The sequence below is a fragment of the Amblyomma mixtum genome, chromosome 9 (genome assembly GCF_055824585.1).
Source record: "Amblyomma mixtum isolate Tamu chromosome 9, ASM5582458v1, whole genome shotgun sequence".
NCBI lineage: Eukaryota > Metazoa > Arthropoda > Arachnida > Ixodida > Ixodidae > Amblyomma > Amblyomma mixtum.
In genome coordinates this window covers 66079641-66102951 of record NC_143020.1, presented here as the reverse complement: position 1 = coordinate 66102951, position 23311 = coordinate 66079641, and the positions used below count along the sequence as shown (strand labels likewise).

The window sequence follows — 23311 nt, the reverse complement described above, 5'->3', positions numbered from 1 at the left end:
CTAAAAGATGAAGACATTTTCATCAATAAGAATCTCACATACTCTGTGAAAAAGCAGCACTGGTTGACAAAGTGTGCCGCCAAAGAAAAACAGTACCGTTTTGTCTGGGTGCGCAATGGAAGGATATACATGAGGAATATGGAAGGGGGAACAGCATTACGCATAGATAAAGAAGAGGACCTAGCTAAGATTGCATGAACATGACAGCTAACATGTTAAATAACATTTTCAATCAGACAGCGCGTCATTCCTTCCTCCCATCAGATATATACGCTGCATCCTCGCAGAAAACAAAAACTATCTCTTGCTTTCATATCAACGCACAATCCTTGCGAAATAAAGGTGACGAATTTGAAGCGTTTTTTTCCACACTTAACTTCCGTTTCAACGTTGTCATGGTCACTGAAACGTGGTATCAAAATAGTTGTTAAATACTGCAGTTGCCGAACTACAACACGCATGTACAAAATCGCAATGACAAACGAGGCGGAGGTGTCTTGATAGCAATAGAAAAATGTTTTACATGCAGTATTCTCGCTGATTTCCCTCAAATTCATGATGACTACGAAGTACTGTCCTTACAAAGTGGTAAAAATGTCTTCTCTGTTATATACCGGCCTCCTAAAAGCAACTTCTCAAATTTTGCTTGCTTTCTTGATGAATATCTCCAATGGGTCTCAGATAACAACCTTAACCTAGTATTAGGTGGTGACATTAACATAGATTTTCTTTCACATTCTGCTAACAGACTAGAAGTTGAGACTATACTGCAATGCAACGGGTTTATTAACGTCATAAATGAACCAACACGATTACAGGCTGCAACGTCAATTGATGTGTTTTTTACTAATTCTCCAGCTGATCATCTTAAATCAGGAATAATTAATGTACATATCAGTGACCATCTTCCAATATACCTGATTGTTGAGTGTGAAACATCTAGGAAACAATGCGTACCTTCTGCTATAGAATACCGGCGCATTAATAACGAAACACTGAATTTATTTCGAGGCGCACTTGCAAATGTTGACTGGAACGTTGTGCGAAACAAAAATGCTCCAGAGGATGCCTACAATGCCTTCATCGCCATATTCAGGACTATATATGAGCAAAGCTTTCCTTTTGTCACTTTCAAAAGACCTCGAAAAGCCAGAAAACCATGGATAACTGCAGAATGCCTTAAAATGATAAAAAAGAAAACGCACCTTTACAACCGCTTCATTCAAACAAAGTTACCCGATGATCTTGTACGATTTAAAACATATCGCAACCAAGTTACGTCTACTCTTCGTCAGGCAAAAAAACAGTACATGGAAAACCTATTCAACCAAGACTTACTAAAAAGGAGCGATCTTGTGTGGCAAAACATTAAAGGAATTTTAAACCGAAGTTCTGCTGCCACTGATGTACTTGAACTTTTTGTTGATAATGAGCCAGTGAGTGGGAAAAAGCTAGCAGTAATTTTAATAATCATTTTGTGTCTCAGGCGGATGGGAATGACGATCTCACGGATGTGAAGTGTCTTGACGTACGGATTGTTTCCAGTGCATTCCTATCGCCAACAGATGCTATTGAAATTAAAAATTGCCTCTTGGCTTTACGCAACAGCAAGGCACTTGACATTGATGGTTTCAGAATTTCCCCAGTAAAGTATGTAGCCGATGTAATTAGCCCAGTGTTAGAATATATCTTTAATTGTTGCATTGAACATGCAGTATTCCCAAAAAGAATGCAGATTGTCAGAGTCACGGTTATACATAAAGGCGGAGACAAAAACATTCTGTCAAATTATCGACCAATATCCATTCTTCCTGTTTTTTCAAAGTGTTTTGAAAAAATCCTGTTTAGACGAATATCTGGTTTCTGTGACAAACATAACATAATAACGCCCAGTCAGCATGTTTTCAGAAAACACTTCTCGACGGAAACCGCGCTTCTATTTTTATTTATTTTTTATTTATTAATACTGCAATCCCAGGAAGGGATTTTCGCAGGGTGAGCATACAGAATATAGGTAAGTACAAATATTAAGAAAAAAAAGTACAAAGGCCACAAATTAATAATAAGCAACAAAAACACAACAGCAAAAATGAAAGGCTCAATGACGTAACACAGCAAAAAAGTACAATAAGGTTTGGGGCATATAAATACACTACTATCAAGTCATCAGTGAACATGGTCAGCAGGGAATTAATTAAATGAAGAAAGAGCACCAAAACGATCACAATATTAAAATCAGGTCATAAAAAAATGGGAAACTCAGAAAGAACTAATTTTAGAGTCCTTTGAACAGAAACTTCTCACTCTTGGCATTTTCATTGATTTTTCCAAAGCATTTGACCGCATGAATCACAGAATAATGATAGCTAAGCTCGAGCACTATGGTTTTCGCGGAAAGTTTCTTCAAATAATTCAGTCTTATTTAGGTTCTCGAGTACAACAGGTAAACATGCACAATGACTCCTCAGATTTTAGGCATATCACTTCAGGCGTTCCGCAAGGCAGTATCTTGGGACCACTCCTATTCCTCCTTTTATGTTAATGACGTCGTCTGCATTAGTAAGCTGCCAACTTTCATTATTTACGCAGATGACACCACTTTATTTTTTAGAGCCTCACATTTACAAGATCTTCAGCAACAAGCATCACATTGTCTACACTCGCTTTTAGAATGGTCTAAATGCAATTTGTTGAGCATTAACACCCAGAAAACAAAAGCTGTGCTCTTCAGACCTCGCAGTAAGCCTATTAACGAATCGCCACTTTCTTTAAGATTGGGCTCGTCACTCATCCATATTGTTCCAGTCATCAAAAGTTTAGGTGTGATTTTTCATGAGAACTTATTATGGAATGATCATGTCGAAATGGTAATAAACAAACAGTCCAAGGTTGTCGGTATTTTATGTCGACTAAGGTACATTATGCCGAAGCGTATTAAGCAAATGCTGTATAACGCACTTTTTTCTTCTGTTCTTAACTATTGCTTTTTGGTCTGGGGCACTACGTCTTTTACCAACATTAATCGTTTGCACCTTCTTCAAAAAAAAGGTGTTCGTAGCATTGTGAATGGTCCGCGACTAGAGCATAGTGGCCCGATATTTCAGGCACTCGGCATCACCCCCCTTCCCCAGTTGTATGAAACGTTGCTCTTAAGACGGTATGAAACAAGTGTTGTTAAAAACAATTGCTTTATGTTACAGCTGTCTGGACTGAAATACAAAGAGTCTAAATACTCTACTCGAACAGTTTTGAATTGGTTTGTACCTAAGACCCGCACAAATTACGGGTACCAAATGTTGAACTTCACTCTCCCAAATTTATTAAATAAGAAATCTTTATAAATGTATAACCAAATAATGCCAACAACTGTTATATGTCCTGTGTGTTTGTACGTTTTTTTTTCTCTGAAAGTGCCCTCGTATTGTTTCTTTCGTTTGTTTTGTTAACGTGAACAAGTGTATCACTGCCAAGCTTCTGTAGGGTGCGCCGGCCTCGTCAAGCCTTGCCACTGGCTTTTTGCCGGTGCACCCAACATCGCCATGATGTTAAATAAATATATTCTGATTCTGAAAAGGCTCTCTGAATGATGGGTGATTCGTGTTGGCTCTGTTATGACATTGCCACAAGATAAAGAAGTAAGCAAAATTTGAAACCCACGCGAGGCCGCAGTGTTACCCAACAGATTAATGTTACAATCACCACCTATAATGATTTGCAGCTTATTCGTAATTATGAAATCCAAGAGCGTTTATAAAAACTTAAAAAAACGGTTTATGTTCCCATTAGGTGGTCGCTAAATGACAGCAAACAACTTATTTTCACTTTGAGTCGTTATAACCTCGTAATCAGCATTATTTTCAGAAAAGTCTGGCTGTACAGCACATCCTAACTGTTTTGATACCAGCTGTAGTACACCGCCACCACGTCGGTGGGACCTGTTTAAAAAAAAAAACTCTCGCATCCCGGGAGATTCAAAACATCAGCTGTAGAAGAATACCACGTTTCGGTAACCATAATAACTTGAAACTTGAAACAGAATTCGGCAAGAAACATAGCCAGTTCGTCGTTTTTCTTTCGCGCACTTTGGGCGTTGCAATGCAGAACACTGATATAACTGTTGCCAGGACAGGTAACATCGTAAGGAGCAGCTATCAAAAATAGTCATACAAGTACAAAAGAGCAGGCCATAGGCACTCAGGGAGAGGCGGTTACATTGCGCATCTTATCCAGGTCGGAATAACAATCAATTCCGATAACTCGGGACGTTTCCGTTTCCCGTGCGTAAACCCTGCCGTTCCCGACCCATGCGCAACGCCAGCCCACCTCCCGTTTCTTGCCGATTGTCATCCCAAGCAACTTTCTCTTTTTTGGGCACAGATGCTCATTAACAAAGGCAGACTGTTTCTCTGAGAAACCGAGTTCGTCTGCACCGAACTGAGTTTTTCGTGCTTTCTGAAGAATGGCATCGCGCTTAGCGCGGTTGTTGAATGCCACTGCAATGTTGCCGTTACTATTCGTTCTTTGCTGCGGCCTTTTTTTCGACAGTATCGTCGTCGCCATCTTTCTGGTCAGCAGCAGTGGGCTTCTTCGATTAACCGCGCTCGGGCAGCCCGCTGGCGGCCCGCAAGTTCGTCTCTGACAGGAAAACGCATCATGGCCACGTGGGCTGGCAGCCACCAAAACCAGCCTGCCGGCAATTACGGCGGCAAGCAAGTCGCGGATCACGGAGGGCAGATGCTCTCTCTAGCTTCGCGTTCTGCGTCTCATTGCTACGCACGCGTACGGTAGAAATAGGCTGCTTGGTATCGAAAACAACGACTTGCAGTTATTGAGGGCTGCATGCCGCAGACTGCAGAACATGCAGCTGATCAAGCTCGCACTCGTACACATCGGCAACGACAACGCGAGCGTGTGCCTTCGGTGCACTGTGTAAGCTTCAAGAAGTCCTCAAAAGCATGCGATGAGCAATCGCAATCTAACGTGTTTCATCCGACACAACATAGGACGGCAAAACTGCCCGTGCGTTGTTTATCAAACGACAAGCCGTACTCTCGGATTATTGCGTGTTTGCTTACTACGCAGTAAGTATGACCGCCGACGATCGACCCTGGTGGACTCTGCTGTGGTCGTTGCGATTTCTACGCTCGTAACCTGCTTCCTGTAAGCTGTAAGCAGAAAAGAATCGGGATACGTTCGTTCAACTGTAGTCTGTCGGCCGCCGGCTTTTGTTGCGGGCAAGGAACGCATAGTCTCGGCAAAAGCGCATATCAGCTTGTTGAACGTCCACCTAGAACATTAGGCGGGTGCACTGTATAAATTTAGCTGCGTATCGTTTCTGCAATAATACAGCTTTGTAGCAGAGAACTGGCACTGGAATGAAAGCCGCTACAGGTTTTGACATTACAAAAAAATGCAGTCAGAGCAATTGCGGGTGCCACATACTTAGCACATACGAGTGCTCTATTTGCAAAATACCGCATTATGGATGCAAGGGTTATTCATCAGTACCGTGTAATTCAGCAGTACAAATCTCAGGTACATAGTGACACCACATTTTTTGCTGACCTTGCGAATCTACGGGAAAATACCGCTGTTCACAACACAAGACACTACGAATATTGGTATGTACCTTGTCCACGCACAAATTACGGTTTTCAAACTCTCAGGTATGTGTTGCCATCTTTCCTTAATAGTAATGCTTTCACTAATCAATCCATTCTTTCCGTTTCATATAACGCTGTCAGAAATATGTTCTTACAAAAGAATGAATCATATCCAACTGTAAAATAAACAATGTGTCCATGTGCTGTGATTAAACTATCATTTGCGTGTGTGTAACAGTACCGAGACTTTTCTGGTGATCTGTTATGAAGATATTGTACGTATTTGTTATTTCATGCATTCTCTTGTTATTGTTTTACTGCTGTCTGTCATCGCCGTGCCAAGCCGCTACGGGAGATGGGAGCTTTGTCAAGCCGCGTGCGCGGCTTTTTTTCCTTTCTCCTCAGCCATTGTACATGACTGAAATAAATGCACTGAACTGAACTGAACTGAACTGAACAATAAAGCCCTGCGTGTCGGCGCCTCACGTTCCGCGTGTGTTTGCATGACGATCAGCGCTATAGCTCATTTTTATCTATTTTTTTTAATGAGCCAAACGCGAGGAGGTGCATGCCTGCGGTACTTCCCAGATATTTTGAGTATATGTGGCAGAAGGCCCGAGCATGAAGCTGTACAACAGTTGGCGACGACAGAATCAGCACTTGGTCGGCGCGACAATTCTGTGTGGCCACATATATGCCCGCAGAGATGTCTCGAGCAATGTGCTCGTGAGGGCTTTTAATAAAGGACATGTTTCAGTCAAGCGTTTTTCAAAGCATATACACTTTTGCACTGCGCCAAACGCAATGAAGACCATACGCTCCCGTATCGCACTCAACCAACACTTCGTAAAACACGTTTAGCACATGCATATACCTATGCGCGCGTCTGAACGCGTACTCGGAACTGGAATCCGGCTGCTCTCGTGAAAGGCCTCGAACACCATCGCAATACCCGCCGGGCGCACCAAATTAACAGCCGAAATATTTTGTGAATCAGAAGTATGCGATCGTGATATGAAACGAGCAATTGTGCTTGCGAGGTGGTGAGACGATGGAAATATGATCGCTCATACGCACGCAAAACATATCAATAAACAGCGAGAACTACCGCAAAAGGTGCCATTGCAGGCGACACAGTCGATATGCACCGTGGCCTAGTCGAAACAAGCGCCTGCATCGCGCAAAACATCGCATGAAGAACAGCGGTCCTTCTAGTCCTTATAAAAATGGCCTTGCGAGCTTCGCACCTCATTGTCGTCTGCTAGCTGCCCGAGCGCTGCCAGCACAAAATCGTCCTGGCGAGTCTGGCCGCCGGCTGGCAGCCCGAAACCGCCCAGCCAGAGAAAAACGAACGCGTTCCGGGCAGCCACCGGAAGTGGGCGGAGCAACCCGAGAAAATCGAGCGCACTCGGGCAGCCCGCAAGCAACCCGCGGGCTGCCAGAGGCGGATAATCGAAGAAGCCCAGTGTTTCGCACAAGAACCCGGTGGGAGATTTCAATATCTTCTTGTGTTATAGATTCACCAAGTGCGTCACCAAGCCTGCCAAGAACATCCATCAAATTTTCGTTTTCGTCCTCAGGAATGCCATGAATCTCAAGGGTTTTTTTTCTCGAGTACTGATCCTGAGCGGCGATCTCCATTAGTTTTCATTTGCCATCTTTTTTATTTGTGTAACTTCTTTCATCATATCCTCATTTGTCCCTTTCAGAGCGGCATTCTCTTTTTTCAGATCAGCACAGTCTCTCCGAAAGTCCCCGACATCTTTGTTCATGTGCTCTAGACTAGCCTTCAGTTCCCTTATTTCTTTGCGCATTTCACGCTTCAAGTCAGCTATTTCAGTTCCCATGATGAACAACAAACACGTTTACACTGGTAGTAGGTAGTAGCAACTGGTAACAGCAACTGGCAGCAGAAGCAACGGGAACGACTTAGAAGTACTAATGCAACAAAGTTGCGAGAATTCGAACCTGCGAAACAAGCAGAAAATGACCGTGTGTTCGGTCCGCTGCGAAATGTCTGAACCAATGCAGAAAAGCAATAAAGGAATACGTATGTGCAAGCCTTTTGTCTTGTTCCTTTTCACTATCCGCGGGGGTCGAATTTCGATCGAGGCGAAATTCTAGAGGCCGCGGTGCTGTGCGCCACTGTCATGTGGTGAAGCGTTCAGTCCAGGGTGCTCGTATATACCACGGGCAAGCCAACCGAAGTGGATAGTCGCGACGAAATCCCCATAGCGTGCCCTTATTAGTATCACAGCAGCCGGTATAGGAACCATGTCTTAGAAATGGACGCTATTCTCCACTGTCCTCTCCCTCTCATCAACGACTTTACTCCTGCAAGACCCTGTTTCTGGCACTGAACCTCATGCGGGCTGGGGTAGAAATGGGCGCTTTGCATATAGGCTGACGTATTGAGTTAGTGTATACACTTTTCGAGCCGCCTCAAGAGCACTCGGTACAAGTTTTGGTCTCCCTCGGCCCACATCGATGGCGCACTGAAAGCTTTATAGGTTTTCCTCTATCAAGGCGGTATTACGCTGGCCTGTTCCAATGCTACGCATGCGGTCAAGGCAACCTATGAATATAATTAAGCAACGATTTAACAAAGAGGTCGTGGGGCCACTTCGAATTCGTTATAACCAAAAGCCACGGGGCATATATTTCGCCGACGTGTACTTTGTATCGTGTCGTTGTCATCATAAGGCATAGAGTCGAAGTTCTGAATTCTTTGTGTTGAAAAGTTGAATTGTTTTAGTGTATACTGATGTATACTATATTATTATATTAGAACCCTGCCCTCTCGAGTGCACTCCATACGGTGGAGTTAAAGTAACTGAATTTAACCTAAAATTAACCTTGATATGAGAGCTTATGGTTCGCAGCCCATCTTGCCATAGCTTGAAGCATGACGTTCTTGATCAGACAACTGGTCTTGCTGCCTTGCCTCGTGATGACGTCACTCACGGGAAAAAGCATTCCAGAAAGCCTCCTTATAACAGTTAACCTTGTTGTCTTATCATGAGAGAATGTCAAGTTACACGCCTACGGCGCCAGTAGCTTCTTTCCCCCTCTCGCCGATTACTACCGTGTCCGTCGGAAGTCTGGAGGGGTCGAGAATAGAGACAGTCCGTCGCGCGCTTCGGGAGCTCTCCAAGGCCGCGGGAAACGGGGAGCAGACCGCGAACCGCCTTGTCAGGGTTGCAGAGGGTTGGCGACCGTTTCCCATTGAAAAGAGATGAGGTCTCAAGTGGGGGTGGGGGACAATAATGTCGGCGCCTTCTGAAACCAGCCTACTGTCGCGTTAAGCTGTGGAGTTTGAGCTTGCTGGCGCCTCGAAAAGTGCGAATGTTCCAGGAAAAGTGCGCGGTCCGCCAGAGTCGGGCTCTGGCGAGCACTGGGCTCCGCCCACTTGTATGTACAGTGCCATCGCAGCAGTATTGGTTTGATTTGGGTGAGAGCATATTTGATAAAGCTCCGCCCAATTATCGAGGGTATTAAAACAAGCTTCAAATAAAGAGCGAGAAGAGCGCGCCGAGTCCCAGTCTCGGCCGCTTTTAGACAGCCTTTCTCTTAACCGCCTTTTTTTCCTATTGCCTTTATTTTTGTTCTCGTCTTCAATAAATAAGTTTTGTCTATCAAGAAGTTTGCAGTGGCTGCCCCAACGGGCAACGTGTCGCCGGACGAGTGGAGAAGACGTGAAGTGCCCAGCGTTCGATCATACCAACCGGCCATTCCGCAACGATCCGGAGGAGAAACTTAACTGCTGCCCTGACTAGGACCAGTGTTTCGACTTAACTGGTGCGTGACCAGGAGGATGAGTGCTTCAAGTTAACTGAGGATAATCAAGACCACTGCCTGTTTTTCAGCAGGGCTTATCATTTGAAGCAGTGCGAATGCGCAAAGGAACGAAGCAGGCCCCTGAAGAGACAGCATAGCTTTCGCTCTAAATTAGCGACGTGCCTGGACTTATCAGCTTGGGAAGGGTTTAGGCGGATAGCGGCACCAAAAGCTATCAGACAACATTCAGCCTTTCGAATATTTTTTTTTTTTTACCACACGGGATCAACCCGTGTGAGTGACACAGCTTTCCACCGGCGACAGATTTCGCTCGGCGCGCATTCCGGCATACGCGGCAAAACCGGCAGCCGATAAGCCTGCCATTGTCGCCCTGGCAACCGGGGAGGGAAATAAAGGAAAGACGTTACTGCGATCCGTGTGGCGGCGGAATAAGCATATCTTCGACACTTCGTGCAACGAGCGTAGGTCAAGAACGATGCCTGCTGCAAGCGCGCAGTATACGACAGTCGGGTTTTCCCCTGGACTCGACTGGTGGGCCCTGAAGTTTGTGAAACCCCTGCCTCCACATAGGATATGCAGTGCCTGCGGCCTGGTGAGGAAGAGAACGGCCCTGCTACCGTGCACACACGTGTTATGCGAGTGCTGCTACGAGCAGTGCGGGCGGGATGGTTGGCATGCGTGTCCGCTGGACGGCAACCACTACGAGGAGGAGGACGTCGGTCCGATGGACTTCCCTGCTGAAGAGCTGCTCCGGAGAGAGGTAAGCGAAGCAGAGAAAACTGCCGAAATGTTTGCCCAACAGACCTTTTCACTTAAAAGCGCTGTTTCCAATAGTTCACGATTTGACGTCAGAGAACCGTGTATAAAGCGAAATCAATTTTTTTTTTTTAATTTAAAGAGGAGTTTGGTCGCGACGCACGCCCTAAGCTGCACACGGAAACTAGATCCTTTGTTAATAACAGTCTGCTTCTTGCATGTATCTCATCTTATCTGCCCGGTCATTTGTCTGCGCTTTAACTGATGACGTGGGCTGTGACCCTACACCCCAATGACGCGGATTCGATCCCGGCCGCGGCGGCCGAGAATCCCGGCGTAGACGCTGTGAGCGTAAGATAGCATGATTCGGCCCATGTCCTTTGTAAAGGTGCAGAAGCTTATACTTTTCGCCGAAGCCATCTAGGGGCGCTGAAGAGCTGTGACGTCACCTCTTGTGTGTAAATGAGAAGGGGCGCGAGAGAAGAAAAATTCAGGGGGGCGCTTTGTTGGCCTAAAGCACGGAGAGGCGAGGGCCGTAAGCGCGGTGTTGCAGCTAGTGTCACTGATGTGTGGTTACTACGTTAAGCTTCGCCTCTGTGTGGAACGCGATAGCGTCTTGCAAGACGCTCTCGCGTTCCACTCAGAGGCGAAGCTTAACATCTTAACCACACATCAGTGACCACACTTTAGGTCAGAAAAGTGCACACCCCCCCCCCCCCCCTGAATTTTGACGGGTGTCCACCGAGATATGTGAGACAGTTACTGCGTAATTTTCTTTCCTCAAATACAATTTTCATTTTCTTCATTACGGGCCATCTTCGTCTTTCTTCTTTCACTCCCACTTCCTCCGTTCCTCTACGGTGCGGTTCAGGTGTCCACCGAGATGACAGAGATTTACTGGGCCATTTCCTTTCCTCAAAAACCGTTGCGTTGAAACGGCAAGGCATCGCGCCGAACGGGTGGTGGCGTTCCGTGGACTCCCTGGCAGCGCTACAACACGCTGTCGCGTTCCACCCCTAAAGGCGAAGCTTAAGCTTAAGCTTAATTAGCAGTTAATTAGTATTCAGGCATGAATCAATAATTAACCATTAATTAGTGATTTGCCATCACTTAGTAATTAGTACTCAATTACATGTGACGCCACCAGTGCCACAGAAGCACTGAAAGTGGTGCGGAAAACGCTTTCGCCTCTACGCACTTTAGACAGTCAAAGTGCCCCCTGAATTTTTTACAACGATGGGGAATTAAAGGCTTCCGCCTTAATTAATGTACCAGGGGGGAATGGAAACATAGAGGTGTCTGCTACAGCAAGCGTCGGCGCTTCATGGGACGCGATTGTTGCGACGCGCGTCTGTTCTTTCACTCTTTCCTCTTATACCTTTCAACTGTGAGGTGCGTTTCTGAAGTAAACGCAAAAAACCATGGGAAAATCGTCTATCAGCTACTCCCGGTTCCAAATTTTTCCCCCACACTGCCTTCTGCATAGCAATTGCCGTACATTCGTGTTTCGGTTATCTGCTACTCTATCTGTCCTGCGACATTCCGTATTGCACAACATTACCGTAAGATCAGCGCGTCCTAAACGCGGAAAATGAAAATAACGAAAGCTGCGTGTTTTTTTATGCGAAGCATACTACTTTAGCTACCACTTCAGCCATTCACCGTGGTTATGCGCTCCAAATCACGTGATACATGACGTCACACCACGTGACACGATGACGTCACGACAGTAGAGAAACGGGGGCCCACCTCGCGCCGTCGCTGTGGTTGTGCGCCTCCAAATCACGTGATACATGACGTCACACCACGTGACACGATGACGTCACGACAGTGGAGAAACGGGGGCCCACCTCGCGCCGTCGGTCTGGTTGTCCGCCTCCAAATCACGTGATACATGACGTCACACCACGTGACACGATGACGTCACGACAGTGGAGAAACGGGGGCCCACCTCGCGCCGTCGCTGTGGTTGTGCGCCTCCAAATTACGCGACACGATGATGCTTCGCATTCTCCAGGCTTAACCACGTCAAGCCTCAGCCATTTTTTTTGTGGTTGTAATATGTCAGCGTAGGCTGGGTGTTCTGGGTATGCACGGCACTCGGTTGTGTATGTGGTTGGACTAGTTTAACGCGTTGGTCATTACATTTTAACTTCTTTTGTTTGTTTTTTTGTAGTGTGAGCTGCACTGGCCGTTGATGAGCAGTTTCGCGTGTGTGGATGAGCCAAGCTGCGCATGCGCGAGAAGCGAGTGACGTCACAGCTGAGCAGCTGGTGCGCCGGAGACGCTCCCGCGCACTCCAGGACCGTGACGTCATAGAGCTGGCAGACGCGCCTGCGCCGGAGCGCGTTCTAGATCGTGGCAGACTGCCTATGGCTTAAGCGCCGCGCTTCTGGCACAACGTTGTCAATGCCAACGCAAGCAGCGCAAAATCTGTCACTACCGTCACTTAGCTTAAAGCGCGTCTGAGGTGTCCACTGTTCCAAGAGGGCAGTTATGCGCCTTCCTTATGGTTCAGGTGTCCACCGTGATGTGGACACCTCGCCGTCACCTCACGAGTACGTCCTGGTATAGCAGAGCTAAGCCTCTGCAAATTTTTTTTGTAGCAACGTAGGTACGTTGTCATTTTATTGCGTAAGCAATACTACGCTCTTGAACGGCCTTTCGCGTAGCGGCGGGCGGTAGCCTCGTTGGACCTATAGCATGACCTCTGACGTCATACAAGGGTGAGAGATGGGCTACCAACTCTAGTCGTCGCGCAGCGGCGGCCGGTAGCCACGCGTGACATTTAAAATGACCTCTGACTTCATGCCCTGCCTAGTGACATGATAGCGTGACGTCTGATACCAGGGTTAGAGATGGGCTACCAAGTCGTCGTCGCGTGGCGGCGGCCGGTAGCCACGCGTGACCTGTAGACGCGGCGCACTGCTTTCCTTCTTTTGGTGGTGGTGGTGGTGGTGAAAAACTTTAATCAAGAGAGCTTGAGGGTTAAAAAAAATAAATAACCCTGCTGCATGGTCGGTATCCTTAGTCCGGGACACCGCATGACGAGGCCCCGTCTCGCGCCCGCTTGACCAGAGCCCTTTGGGACTCCAGTGTGGAGCAGTTGAGGAGGGCAGTCTCCCATGCCTCTCGGGTGGGGGTGGGGGAGGGGGGAAGGTGAGGATTCTGAGTACATGCCCACACCATGTGAAAGATATCGCAGATCTCTCCACAGTGCGGGCAGCGCCCATCTGTGTTCGGATCGAAGTGTTTTGCTATTGCAGGACAGAGAAGGGTTCCTGTCTGCAGGCGCCGCAGAGTTCGCTCCTCCGCCTTACTCAGCCCCTTGGCAGGTGCCGGGTAGAGACGGTGGCTGTCGCAATAATAAATTAGGATTTCGCGGAACCGCAGAGGCGCTGCCCTTTTGCTTTCGCAACCTGCCAGGCTCAACCAAACCTAAGCCCTCGCCAATTTTTTTTCCAGCGTTTAAAGAAAGCCCGTGAAATAAAAAAAGGGGTGAGGCTTAACTTGGTTAAGCCTGGAGAATGCGAAGCATCATCGTGTCGCGTAATTTGGAGGCGCACAACCACAGGGACGGCGCGAGGTGGGCCCCCGTTTCTCAACTGCCGTGACGTCACCGTGTCACGTGGTGTGGCTTCATCGTTTCACGTGATTTGGAGGCGCACAACCACAGCGACGGCGCGAGGTGGGCCCCCGTTTCTCCACTGTCGTGACGTCATCGTGTCACGTGGTGTGACGTCATGTATCACGTGATTTGGAGGCGCACGGTGCGAGGTGGGCGCCCTTTTCTCTACTGTCGTGACGTCATCGTGTCACGTGATTTGGAGGCGCATAACCACGGTGAAGGGCTGAAGTGGTAGCTAAAGTAGTATGCTTCGCATAAAAAACATAATTGCGCTCTTGCCCCCTTGCGCTACCGTATTGTAGCGCTGCCAAGCGCGCCCTCAGTGAACGAAGCATGCGCGCTCACCGTCTCGAAGTGAGCGGCCGGCGCCGCTTTCGGCATTGTCTTGAACTGGGTCAGCCCATTTTTCCTGAAGATGTAAAGCATGCGCCGTGATCTGCGATAAGTGATAAGCAGGCCATCGAGAGCCAGTACGAACTAAAATTTTATTGAACCCTCGCATCGGCGAAACAAAAAAATTGGCGGGGGCTTAGCTTTGGTTAAGCCTGGTAGGTTCCGAAAGCGCGCAGCGCCTCGAACTCAAGGAACGCAGTGCGCTGCGTCTACAGGTCACGCATCGCTACCGGCTTTTTGAGGAAAGGAAATGGCGCAGTAATTCTGTCATCTCGATGGTCACCCTAACTGCACAGTAAAGGAAGCGAGTTACGCCACCACCCGTTCGGCGCGATGCCTTGTTGTTGCGACTGAAAGAGAACTTGTAGAACGCCGCCGGGCTCGCCATTCTGCGGCATAGGCGCGTTCCTTAGCCAAACGCTCTCGCCTTTCTTCATCTGTCTCCTCGGCACGGCGCCGGCGTTTGCGCGCAGCACGTCGCTCCAGCGACGCCTTGTATAACCCCTCAGACATGACAACTCCTCAGACATGACAACAAGCGGAGCGCGCCTGCGGCGCCCCGAGTATCCTCTCCTAGCGAGCGCGCTCACGCGGCGGGCCGTCACGTGGTAGCCGCGCGCCGAGCGAAGGAACGACCACGGCCGAAGAGACGAATTGGAGCCCCTGCTCTCCTCTGGTCGTGACGTCACGCTGTCACGTGGTCGTGCCACGTTACAGCGAAGGAACGACCTCCGCCGAGGCAGAAAAGTGCTACCAATATTGCTTTCGCAATAAAAAAAAATACAACGTGACAGCGCGCTCCGTGCGCCCGAATGCGCCGCGATTACAGCGCTCTCATTCGTGCTTTCTAAAAAATCTCTGCCTCTCCCGTAACCGAGAGTAGAGTAAGCATGAAATGTTTACGGGCATAACCCGTTGGTTGTAGATGGTACTAGTCAAAATCTTGAAATGGGTCTAGTGTTCAACACGCAATACCGCACCACACAAACTGGGCACTGGTCCATGTGGACGCAATCGTTTCCTGTGAGTGTCTGGGGAATCTATTCTGCCCTGCCTGGTCAGCTGTATCCGGTTTCTGTCAGGCTCCATTACTCGGCTTAAGCAGCTGTGACGGTGGCGGCATTGAAATGCAGGACGATGCAGAAGCGTATGCGCACACGACGAGACGCAGGCCTGACCAGAATGTATATGCACCGCGTTCGAATACTCCGCGAGCGTGAACAGATCTGCCTGCCAAAGGGGCAAACGTCATGAGCTGAAGGCCCAGCGGCCAGTCTTTTACATGCGTGTGTCTGAGACCGCTGCGCCATCCTTGGGGACGGCGCGGAAGGAGTTTTTTCGCCCAAAGCCTTTCCCGGCCTGGAGCTCCCCTCTTGCTCTAAGCGGCCCTCACTCAGAGTCTCGTTAAATCTCGTAAGGTACCTGGATGCTTTCGTTTCAGCTCCCGGATGTGTGGAATTCAGTGCCGGGATGAGTGCAGTTCAGTGCCCGGATGTTGGCTCTCGGTCTCGGCGTGACGTCACCACACTGCCGACAACAGGGAGCTAAAAGCATTTCATGCTTCAAAAGGAAGGGAAAGCACTGGATTCGCGTATTTGAAGATAGCCTCCGTTTTTTTTAATTTTATTATTTTGCAACCCGCTGAACTGCGCAGTAGCCGCTCAGTTGGGCACGGTCAGTGCGCACGTTTCGTTCCTTCAAAACACGGTTACCTCGTCAGTGCAGTCACGTGGTTTTTAAGCATTAAATGCTTTTAGCTCCCGTTGTCGGCAGTGTGGTGACGTCACGCCGAGACCGAGAGCCGACATCTGGGCACTGAATTCCACTCATCCGGGCACTGAAACGAGAACATCCGGGCACCGTACGAGTCCCAGACGTGATCTTTTAGGGGCTTTGAGAGAGGGCCGCTTAGAGAAAGAGGGGAGCTTCAGGGCGATAAGGGCTTTAGGCGGAATTCTGCGCCGTCCCCAAGGATGGCGCTGCGGTCCCACACTCAAGCATGTAAAAGACCGGCCGCTGGGCCTTCAGCCCATGAAGTTTCCCCCTTTGGCGGGCAGATGTATACACGCTCGCGGAGTATTCGAACGCGCTGCATATACATTTTTGTCAGGCCTGCGTCTCGACGTGTCCGCGTACGCTTCTGCATCGTCCTGCATTTCAATGCTGCCACCATCAGAGCTGCTAAGCCGACCAATGGAGCCTGATGAAAGGAGAGATAGGAAGCGTCTTGTGGAAAGCGTTCGCTTTGCGAATGATACGCCACAGCAGAAGACTGCTCGCCCCTGCCGACAACGCCATGATTATGCGGCCGCTCCAAAAAGCGACAAGCCCGCCTCGGTTCGCGGCTGCCTACCTAAGCCCGCACGCACTATTGCAGGCGATTGCTTCGACGCAACAAGAGTGTGGTGTGGTATGGTGTGGTGTGTTGAACACTAGACCCATTTCAAGATTTTGACTCGTACCATATACAACCAATGTGTTATGCCCGTAAACATTTCATGCTTACTCTGCTCTCGGTTACGGGAGAGGCAGAGATTTTTATTGCAGAAGCAGTACTACTCCCAAGAACGGCCTTTCGCGTAGCGGCGGCCACATCGCACGTTTGACCTTTAGAATGACCCCTGTCGTCGTACCATGCCTAGTGACGTCACAGCGTGACGTCATACGAGGAGCGAGGGACGGGCTACCAACTCGACTCGTCGGGTAACTTTGAATAGTTGTCAGGCGCAAAAAACAGACACATAGGTAGGTAACAGGACCAAGCGCCATTTTGTTTTCATCAATGAAACGTGGAGATGACACACAAAAGAGGAAGGGCCCACTGTACTAGAAACATAGTCAAAGAGCACTTGCTGCTGGGCTAGTTGGGTTTGGTTCTTATTTGACTAGGTTTCAGGCGCAAAAAACGGACACATAGATAGGTAACAGGACCAAGCGCCATGGCGCTTGGTCCTGTTACCTACCTGTGTTTGTTTTTTGCGCCTGAAACCTATTCAAATATGAACCAAACCAACTAGCCCAGCAGCAAGTGCCGCTTCGTCCTGTTACCTATCTATGTGTCTGTCTGTTTTTTGCGCCTGAAACCTAGTCAAATATGAACCAAACCCAACTAGCCCAGCAGCAACTGCTCTTAGACTCCTGGGGTAACAGCGGCCGCTTGGCGCGGCGCGCCGCGCTCCTCCAGCTAGAGGCGCTAGTGACGTTATGGTGTGACGTCATACGAGGAGCGATAGACGGGCTACCAACTCGGCTCGTCGGGTAACGCCGGCCGCTTGACGCGGCGCGCCGCGCTCTTTCCACTAGAGGCGCTGCATATGCAGTATAAAACATCTGCTTTCGCAACCTACCAGGCTTAACCAAAGCTAGGCCCCCGCCATTTTTTAATATTTCGCAGGCTTTCTTTAAACTACGAAAAAAGCACCATGTAGGAGATACGTTGCTGCAAAAACTGGATCGGTTATTTCTTTACTCCCTCTCCAACGTAAGGGAACGCACGTGACGCTAAAATGAATAGAAAATTTGCATAACTGATGTTAGGTAATTAACAAATTAAGCGGAATTGAAAAATACTATGAGGAGCGCCACATGACGGGAAACAATACGTTGTTGGTTTCGCCCAGCTCCGGTGGGCCAATTTCGTAGCGAGAGCTACACTACGCAACCAAGTCGAGCATTTCGCCGTGAGCCTGCGAGCCTGATAGTGCGCATGCGCGAAACCAGAGACTAGCAGCAGGTGCGCGGCGCATGACGTCACAGTTCGCAGCCGCTGCCGCCGCCGCGCGCGGAGCCGCGCGACAATGAGCGGCGGAGACGCCTGAGGAAAGAGAACGTCTTGCGAAGCGGAGACGCCAGGTCGCTCTCGCTACGTATATCCTGGCATAGCTGAGCGAAGCCAGTGGCAATTTTTCTGTCAGTCGTTCATGATACATGAAACATCCTGTAGATATACTGGGTGTCCCAGCTAACTTGGACCAACATTTAAAAAAAAACAAGCTTTCTTCAGAACTGAAATTGAGAGGATGTTGTTGGGGTTTATCATAAGTTACAGTACCATTATTTTCGCTCGTCCTATTGGAATAATTTGTCTAGACAAATCAATTTTTGAAATATAGCTTGAAACGTTCAGGTGTCAATAGGAAAGTTGTGGAGCTCCACAAATAATGCCCAACCCAGGCAGTCCCAACGAGATGGACTTAGCGTGGCCATTTTGATTTGAGAAAAACGAAAGACCGCGGAGTTTTAAAAAATACTACGTGACAGCGCGCTCAGTGCGCCCGCATGCGTCGCGATTACAGCGCTCTCATCCGTGCTTTGTAAAAAACGTCACTCGCTTCACGCCTTTCGTGCTGCCCAAGACAAAGCTTCAAGTTGTGCTTGGTTCCAAGATTAGCGCCAGTGGGTTCGGACGGCAGTTGAAAGAAAGCGCGGCTCCCATTTTCCCGCGTAATTCACACGAGGTTATCAAGATTGTTATATGCGTGTTTGCTCTTTGGGATCGGGGTCTCAAACTCGAACTCATGAAATTGTCATCGTTCCTACTGATCACCTGACAGCGCAATTATTGCCGCAGAAACGTGAGCCCCGCTTTCTTCGAACTGCCGCCAGAACTCACTGGCGCTTGTCTTAAAACCAAGTACAACGCCAAGCTTGGGCAGCACGAAATACGCGAAGCGAGTGATGTTTTTTACAAAGCACGGATGAGGGCGCTGTAATCGCGGCGCATTCGGGCGCAAGGAGCGCGTTGTCACGTGGTATTTTTTAAACTCCGCGGTTTTTCAATTATCCCAAATAAAAGCGCCCGCGCTACGTGCAACTCCTTGGAAGTGCCTGGGTTGGACAATATTTGTGGAGCTTCACAGCTTTCCTATTGACAGCTGAACGTATCAAACTATATTTAAAAAGTTAATTTGTTTATCACGACAAATTATTCAAATCGGTCGAGCTAAAAAAAATGGTACTGTAACTTAAGATAAACGCCTATAACATCCATGCAGTTTCAGTTCTGAAGAACGCTTACGTTTTCCTTAAATCTTGGTCCAAGTTAGCTCGGACACTCTTTATAAGCTGCTCCGTCAACGGGCGGAACAGGCGTAGTGAAAGTTATAAATTGGTGCTAGCATGCTTCAGTTGCTGTCAGATATGTTGCGAACGTTTATAGTGGAAGTCCAGGCTAATTTTAGCCAAGGGTTAAAAAATAAGACATTTGAGGTAGGCCAGGGAAACCACTTACATACACCTACCAGCCGGCTTGCGTATCCTAGGCCATTTTCTGTTCTGTAATTAATTAATTAGCAATTAAGATCATCAGCCTGACTACACCCACTGCAGGGCAAAGGCCTCTCCCATGTCTCTCCAATTAATCCTGTTCTTTGCCAGTTGCGGCCACTGTATCCCCGCAAACTTCTTTATCTCCAGCAATACTTTGATTTGAGCTAGTTGGTTGCAGCATGACATGTTTACGCAAAAGGCGTACTGGCGCTAAAAAACGAAGACAACACACACAACAGGACAGGACTGGCGCCACTCGTCTCATCCGCCCACCTGACTTACTGCCATCCCCTGCTACGTCTGCCTTCTCTTGGAATCCATTCCGTTACCCTTAAGGACCAGCGGTTGTCCTGCCTTCACATTACATGCCCTGACCAAGTACATTTCTTCCTCTTGGTTTCCAGTCTGGTAGCGCGGCGGGGGAAGTTGCACTTTTTACGTTTCCTTGCATTATTCATTGCAGGTTAGATGTTGGAACGAAGACAACGGCTGCGAGACAGTGCTGGCTGCTTCCATGGTGTCCGAGCATTTCCAGCGGGAATGTCGACACCACTCTGCACGGTGCCCCAAGTGTTCGGCCTCGGTTCTGTGCACCGATGTGTGCTCACACCTGAGATCGGAGTGTGCAGTACTGTCGACGCCTCTTGCTCCAGAATCTGGCCATCAGCCCAGCAACACGGAAGATGCAACGTTTTCAACGGCTTTTAGACGAATCACAGAAGAGCAGGCGAGAGAAATAACAGCGCATCTAGGGCAGTTAATTACTGATGTTAAATTCCAAGGTGATAGATTGAACGAAATGTCACATGGGATAAACACTTTTAAAGAAGCGCTCAGAGATGAAGGGACCCAAGCCAGCAGACAAATCCAGGAGAGTGTGACAAGGGGTGTGCGCGAATCCGCCAGTGCAAACGAGCAGTTGAAAGAGTACTTGATAACGCGTATTGATAACCTTTGGAGGAACCTAAACAAACTGGAAAAAATAATTAAAGATATGTCGGTGAGTGCAAAGGAACAGCGCTATGACAGTTGCTCGCGAATTCTAGCATCTATTTATGAAATGAAAGTAGAAACTGTGGATAATAGCGAGGGGACTCTGGGCCGCATGAATACATTGCTTGGAAGGGATGAGCCACGAGGAGCGCATACAATCTTCTATGTCCAAGGAGTGAACTTGCTCGAAGAACAAGCGCTGAGAGAAGGCGATACTTGCTACGAGAGTGACCCGGTGTACTTGTGTGGCTACTGCATGTCACCTGGTGTCTACATCAGTAAGGATGGCGAATCTGTGCGCCTGCACGGCAGTCTCCACTTGCATAAGGGTGAAAACGACGGCGCTGTTGAGTGGCCATTCCAGCACAAAATACGGCTGGGCATAATACACCCACAAGAAAAGAGGCAGTGTCTCGTTGAAATTAAGCCACCACTTGATTTTGCACCGGTACAAAAGCCTACAACACCAAGTAACTCAGCATGTTTTTTTGATGATCCGTCGTTTAATCTTGACACTCTCAGGCTCTATGGCTTCGTGATCAATGACCAGCTTCAGATTAAGTGGGAAGTGCTGCAGTGAGCCGCACTGGCAGAAGGCGTCTGATGCAAGCCATTCTTTCCACAGGTTTTGCTTTCAGCAGTTTGTTGTTAATGCGTAGCGCATCCAGCATGGACAAATTCCTCCGTCTATTCAATTTCTTTCATGATGTGCATGCCGGTTATTTTCTTTTATTCAGGTCTAATATAAAGAAATCGCAGCAATTGCCTGTGAAACGTGTAAAGCAATGTCCTAAGCACAGAGTCTTTATCTAGTTATTTTATTAAGCAGTGTGTTTTGCTTCATGTGTTTGACTGGGTGACTAGTCTTCTGTAATTGGGCCCGCGTCAGCCACAGTGCAGCGAAAACTGATGTTTCTCTGAAATGACACTGAATGCTTACGAGGATAGATGGTGCGTAACAAAATAAATGGCTGGGCTGCTTCAAAACGCTGCGTTTTACTTTGGCTGCGAACTGGAGGAAATAACTGCGCAATAAAAATAAATTCACGTTATGTTCATCCTTTAATTTTCGTTCTATGGTGTACCACGTATATCAGCGTTTGTATACCAGAAAGCACAATTTAGCAGGAGCTAAACATCTGCTCTTAACCTGTTTGGTCGTGACCAAAATAAATGAAAAATATTGATTTGACGAGAAGCAAGCTTCATTTTTTTCCTCATCTTGTCTTTGTGGATGAGCCTGTCACAGTCGAGAAATAACATTGATGATATTTCGAAGGATGCGAACCCTCGTGACTTAACACATTTGGCAGGAAGAGGAGTTTTAAAAGCACTTCTCGCTATACTGAGCGCTTAATGTTCCGGTCAATGTTCAGTTTCCATAGTGGTCCAAAATATCAAGAAGCCTACCTTACGGGAGCTCATTTATAGCGTTGCCCCAAATCCTGGCGGCAGCTTAACTCTTTCGAGCAGCTCTAGTTCAACTTTTAACTAGTAGTTGGATCATGCGCAGTGGGAACGGGGAATGCTTTATTGCTTTATATGTATTGCTTGGTTTTGCAGAATTGGCTTTCTAAAACAGGACTCCATAATTAATCCAAGAAAAACTTGAAAGTTGTTCCTTTAATGGTTGTGCAGATACCGGTACCGTTTTTCATGTTATGGTCAAAATATAAGGATCACTCCACGCCAAAACGACCGTGAAGTTGCGCCTGACCTCTTCAGTCTCTTAACGGAAAAGCACGAAAACTCAGCACAACAAGCGCTATGTTCACCTGCAATATTTTTTCCGGAAAAAAAAATTATTCTTGAAGGGAGCGGAGTTTGAACTCTTCAAAGTGGCGTGAAACAAAGCACCACTCAGTAATTAAGAAAAAAATAAAATTTTAGAGCTCACTACATAATTTTTTAATGGCATTGCAAAGAATCCGGCTTTCCACGTGATTCGAGTCATGTGTTTTGATACACATTAAATATGTTTTAGAATGTATATAAAATGCAAAATTTATACAATTTATACACTGAGACGCGGTGGCTCAGTGGCTACGGTGCTCGGCTGCTGACCCGAAAGACGCGGGTTCGATCCCGGCCGCGGCGGCTGGAATTTCTTTGGAGGAGAAATTCTAGAGGCCCGTGTACTGTGCGATGTCAGTGCACGTTAAAGAACCCCAGGTGGTCGAAATTTCCGGAGCCCTTCACTACGGCGTCTCTCATAGCCTCAGTCGCTTTGGGACGTTAAACCCCATAAACCAAACCAAACCAACAATTTTGTTATTTCTTTAGTATTAAATTGCTTTCTGAAATTAGAAAACATCCACTTTGCTTCCCCAGACGTCTGTTACCTGTAAAAATTGTTACAGCTGATAATATCAGTACGTCGAATTAAGAAACTAATACCGAATTAGAAGAAATGTGGGCTTTGAACAAAATACGCCTGTTTATTTTAAGCTGAGGCGGTCGAGGTAAAAACAAAAACGTGACGGTTTTAAAAGGAACTTTTAAGGCAGCAAAATTTATATTTACCTTATATTTTATAATATAAAGCTTCCGCGCTGCAAGTTTCGTCGCCTCTTAACGCTTTTTCTTCGCACAGTACGACACCTGGGGCGCGATTACGAGTTGCTCAAAATCGTCTCAATCGGAAAGTGTCTCAAAAAGTGTCTCATTTGCCCCGTTCCTATTGGTCGGTCGTGACCAGCGGCCATATTGGTTTTTTGCGTCACCGGCCGACGTCAGAAGTGCGCCAGAAGTGGTGACGTTGCTTGCCTAATTATGCGAGCCGATTGAGACGATTTTTTGAGACTGGAACGAGTGGTCTCAAACCGCTCGAGACAGAAAATGGCGGTTGTTTACATGGCCGGTGGCCGCGCGA

General features: G+C 47.7%; 1 protein-coding gene across 1 annotated transcript; it reads left to right on the top strand.

The window, feature by feature from the left end:
* Positions 1-9853: 9853 nt before the first annotated feature.
* LOC149329426 (TNF receptor-associated factor 6-like) lies at positions 9854-21583 on the top strand. The gene is made up of 2 exons (XM_089562220.1): positions 9854-10161; positions 19910-21583. The coding sequence occupies exons 1-2, from the start codon at positions 9877-9879 to the stop codon at positions 21017-21019; spliced, it is 1395 nt and encodes a 464-aa protein (XP_089418346.1). The 5' UTR covers positions 9854-9876; the 3' UTR covers positions 21020-21583.
* Positions 21584-23311: the final 1728 nt, after the last annotated feature.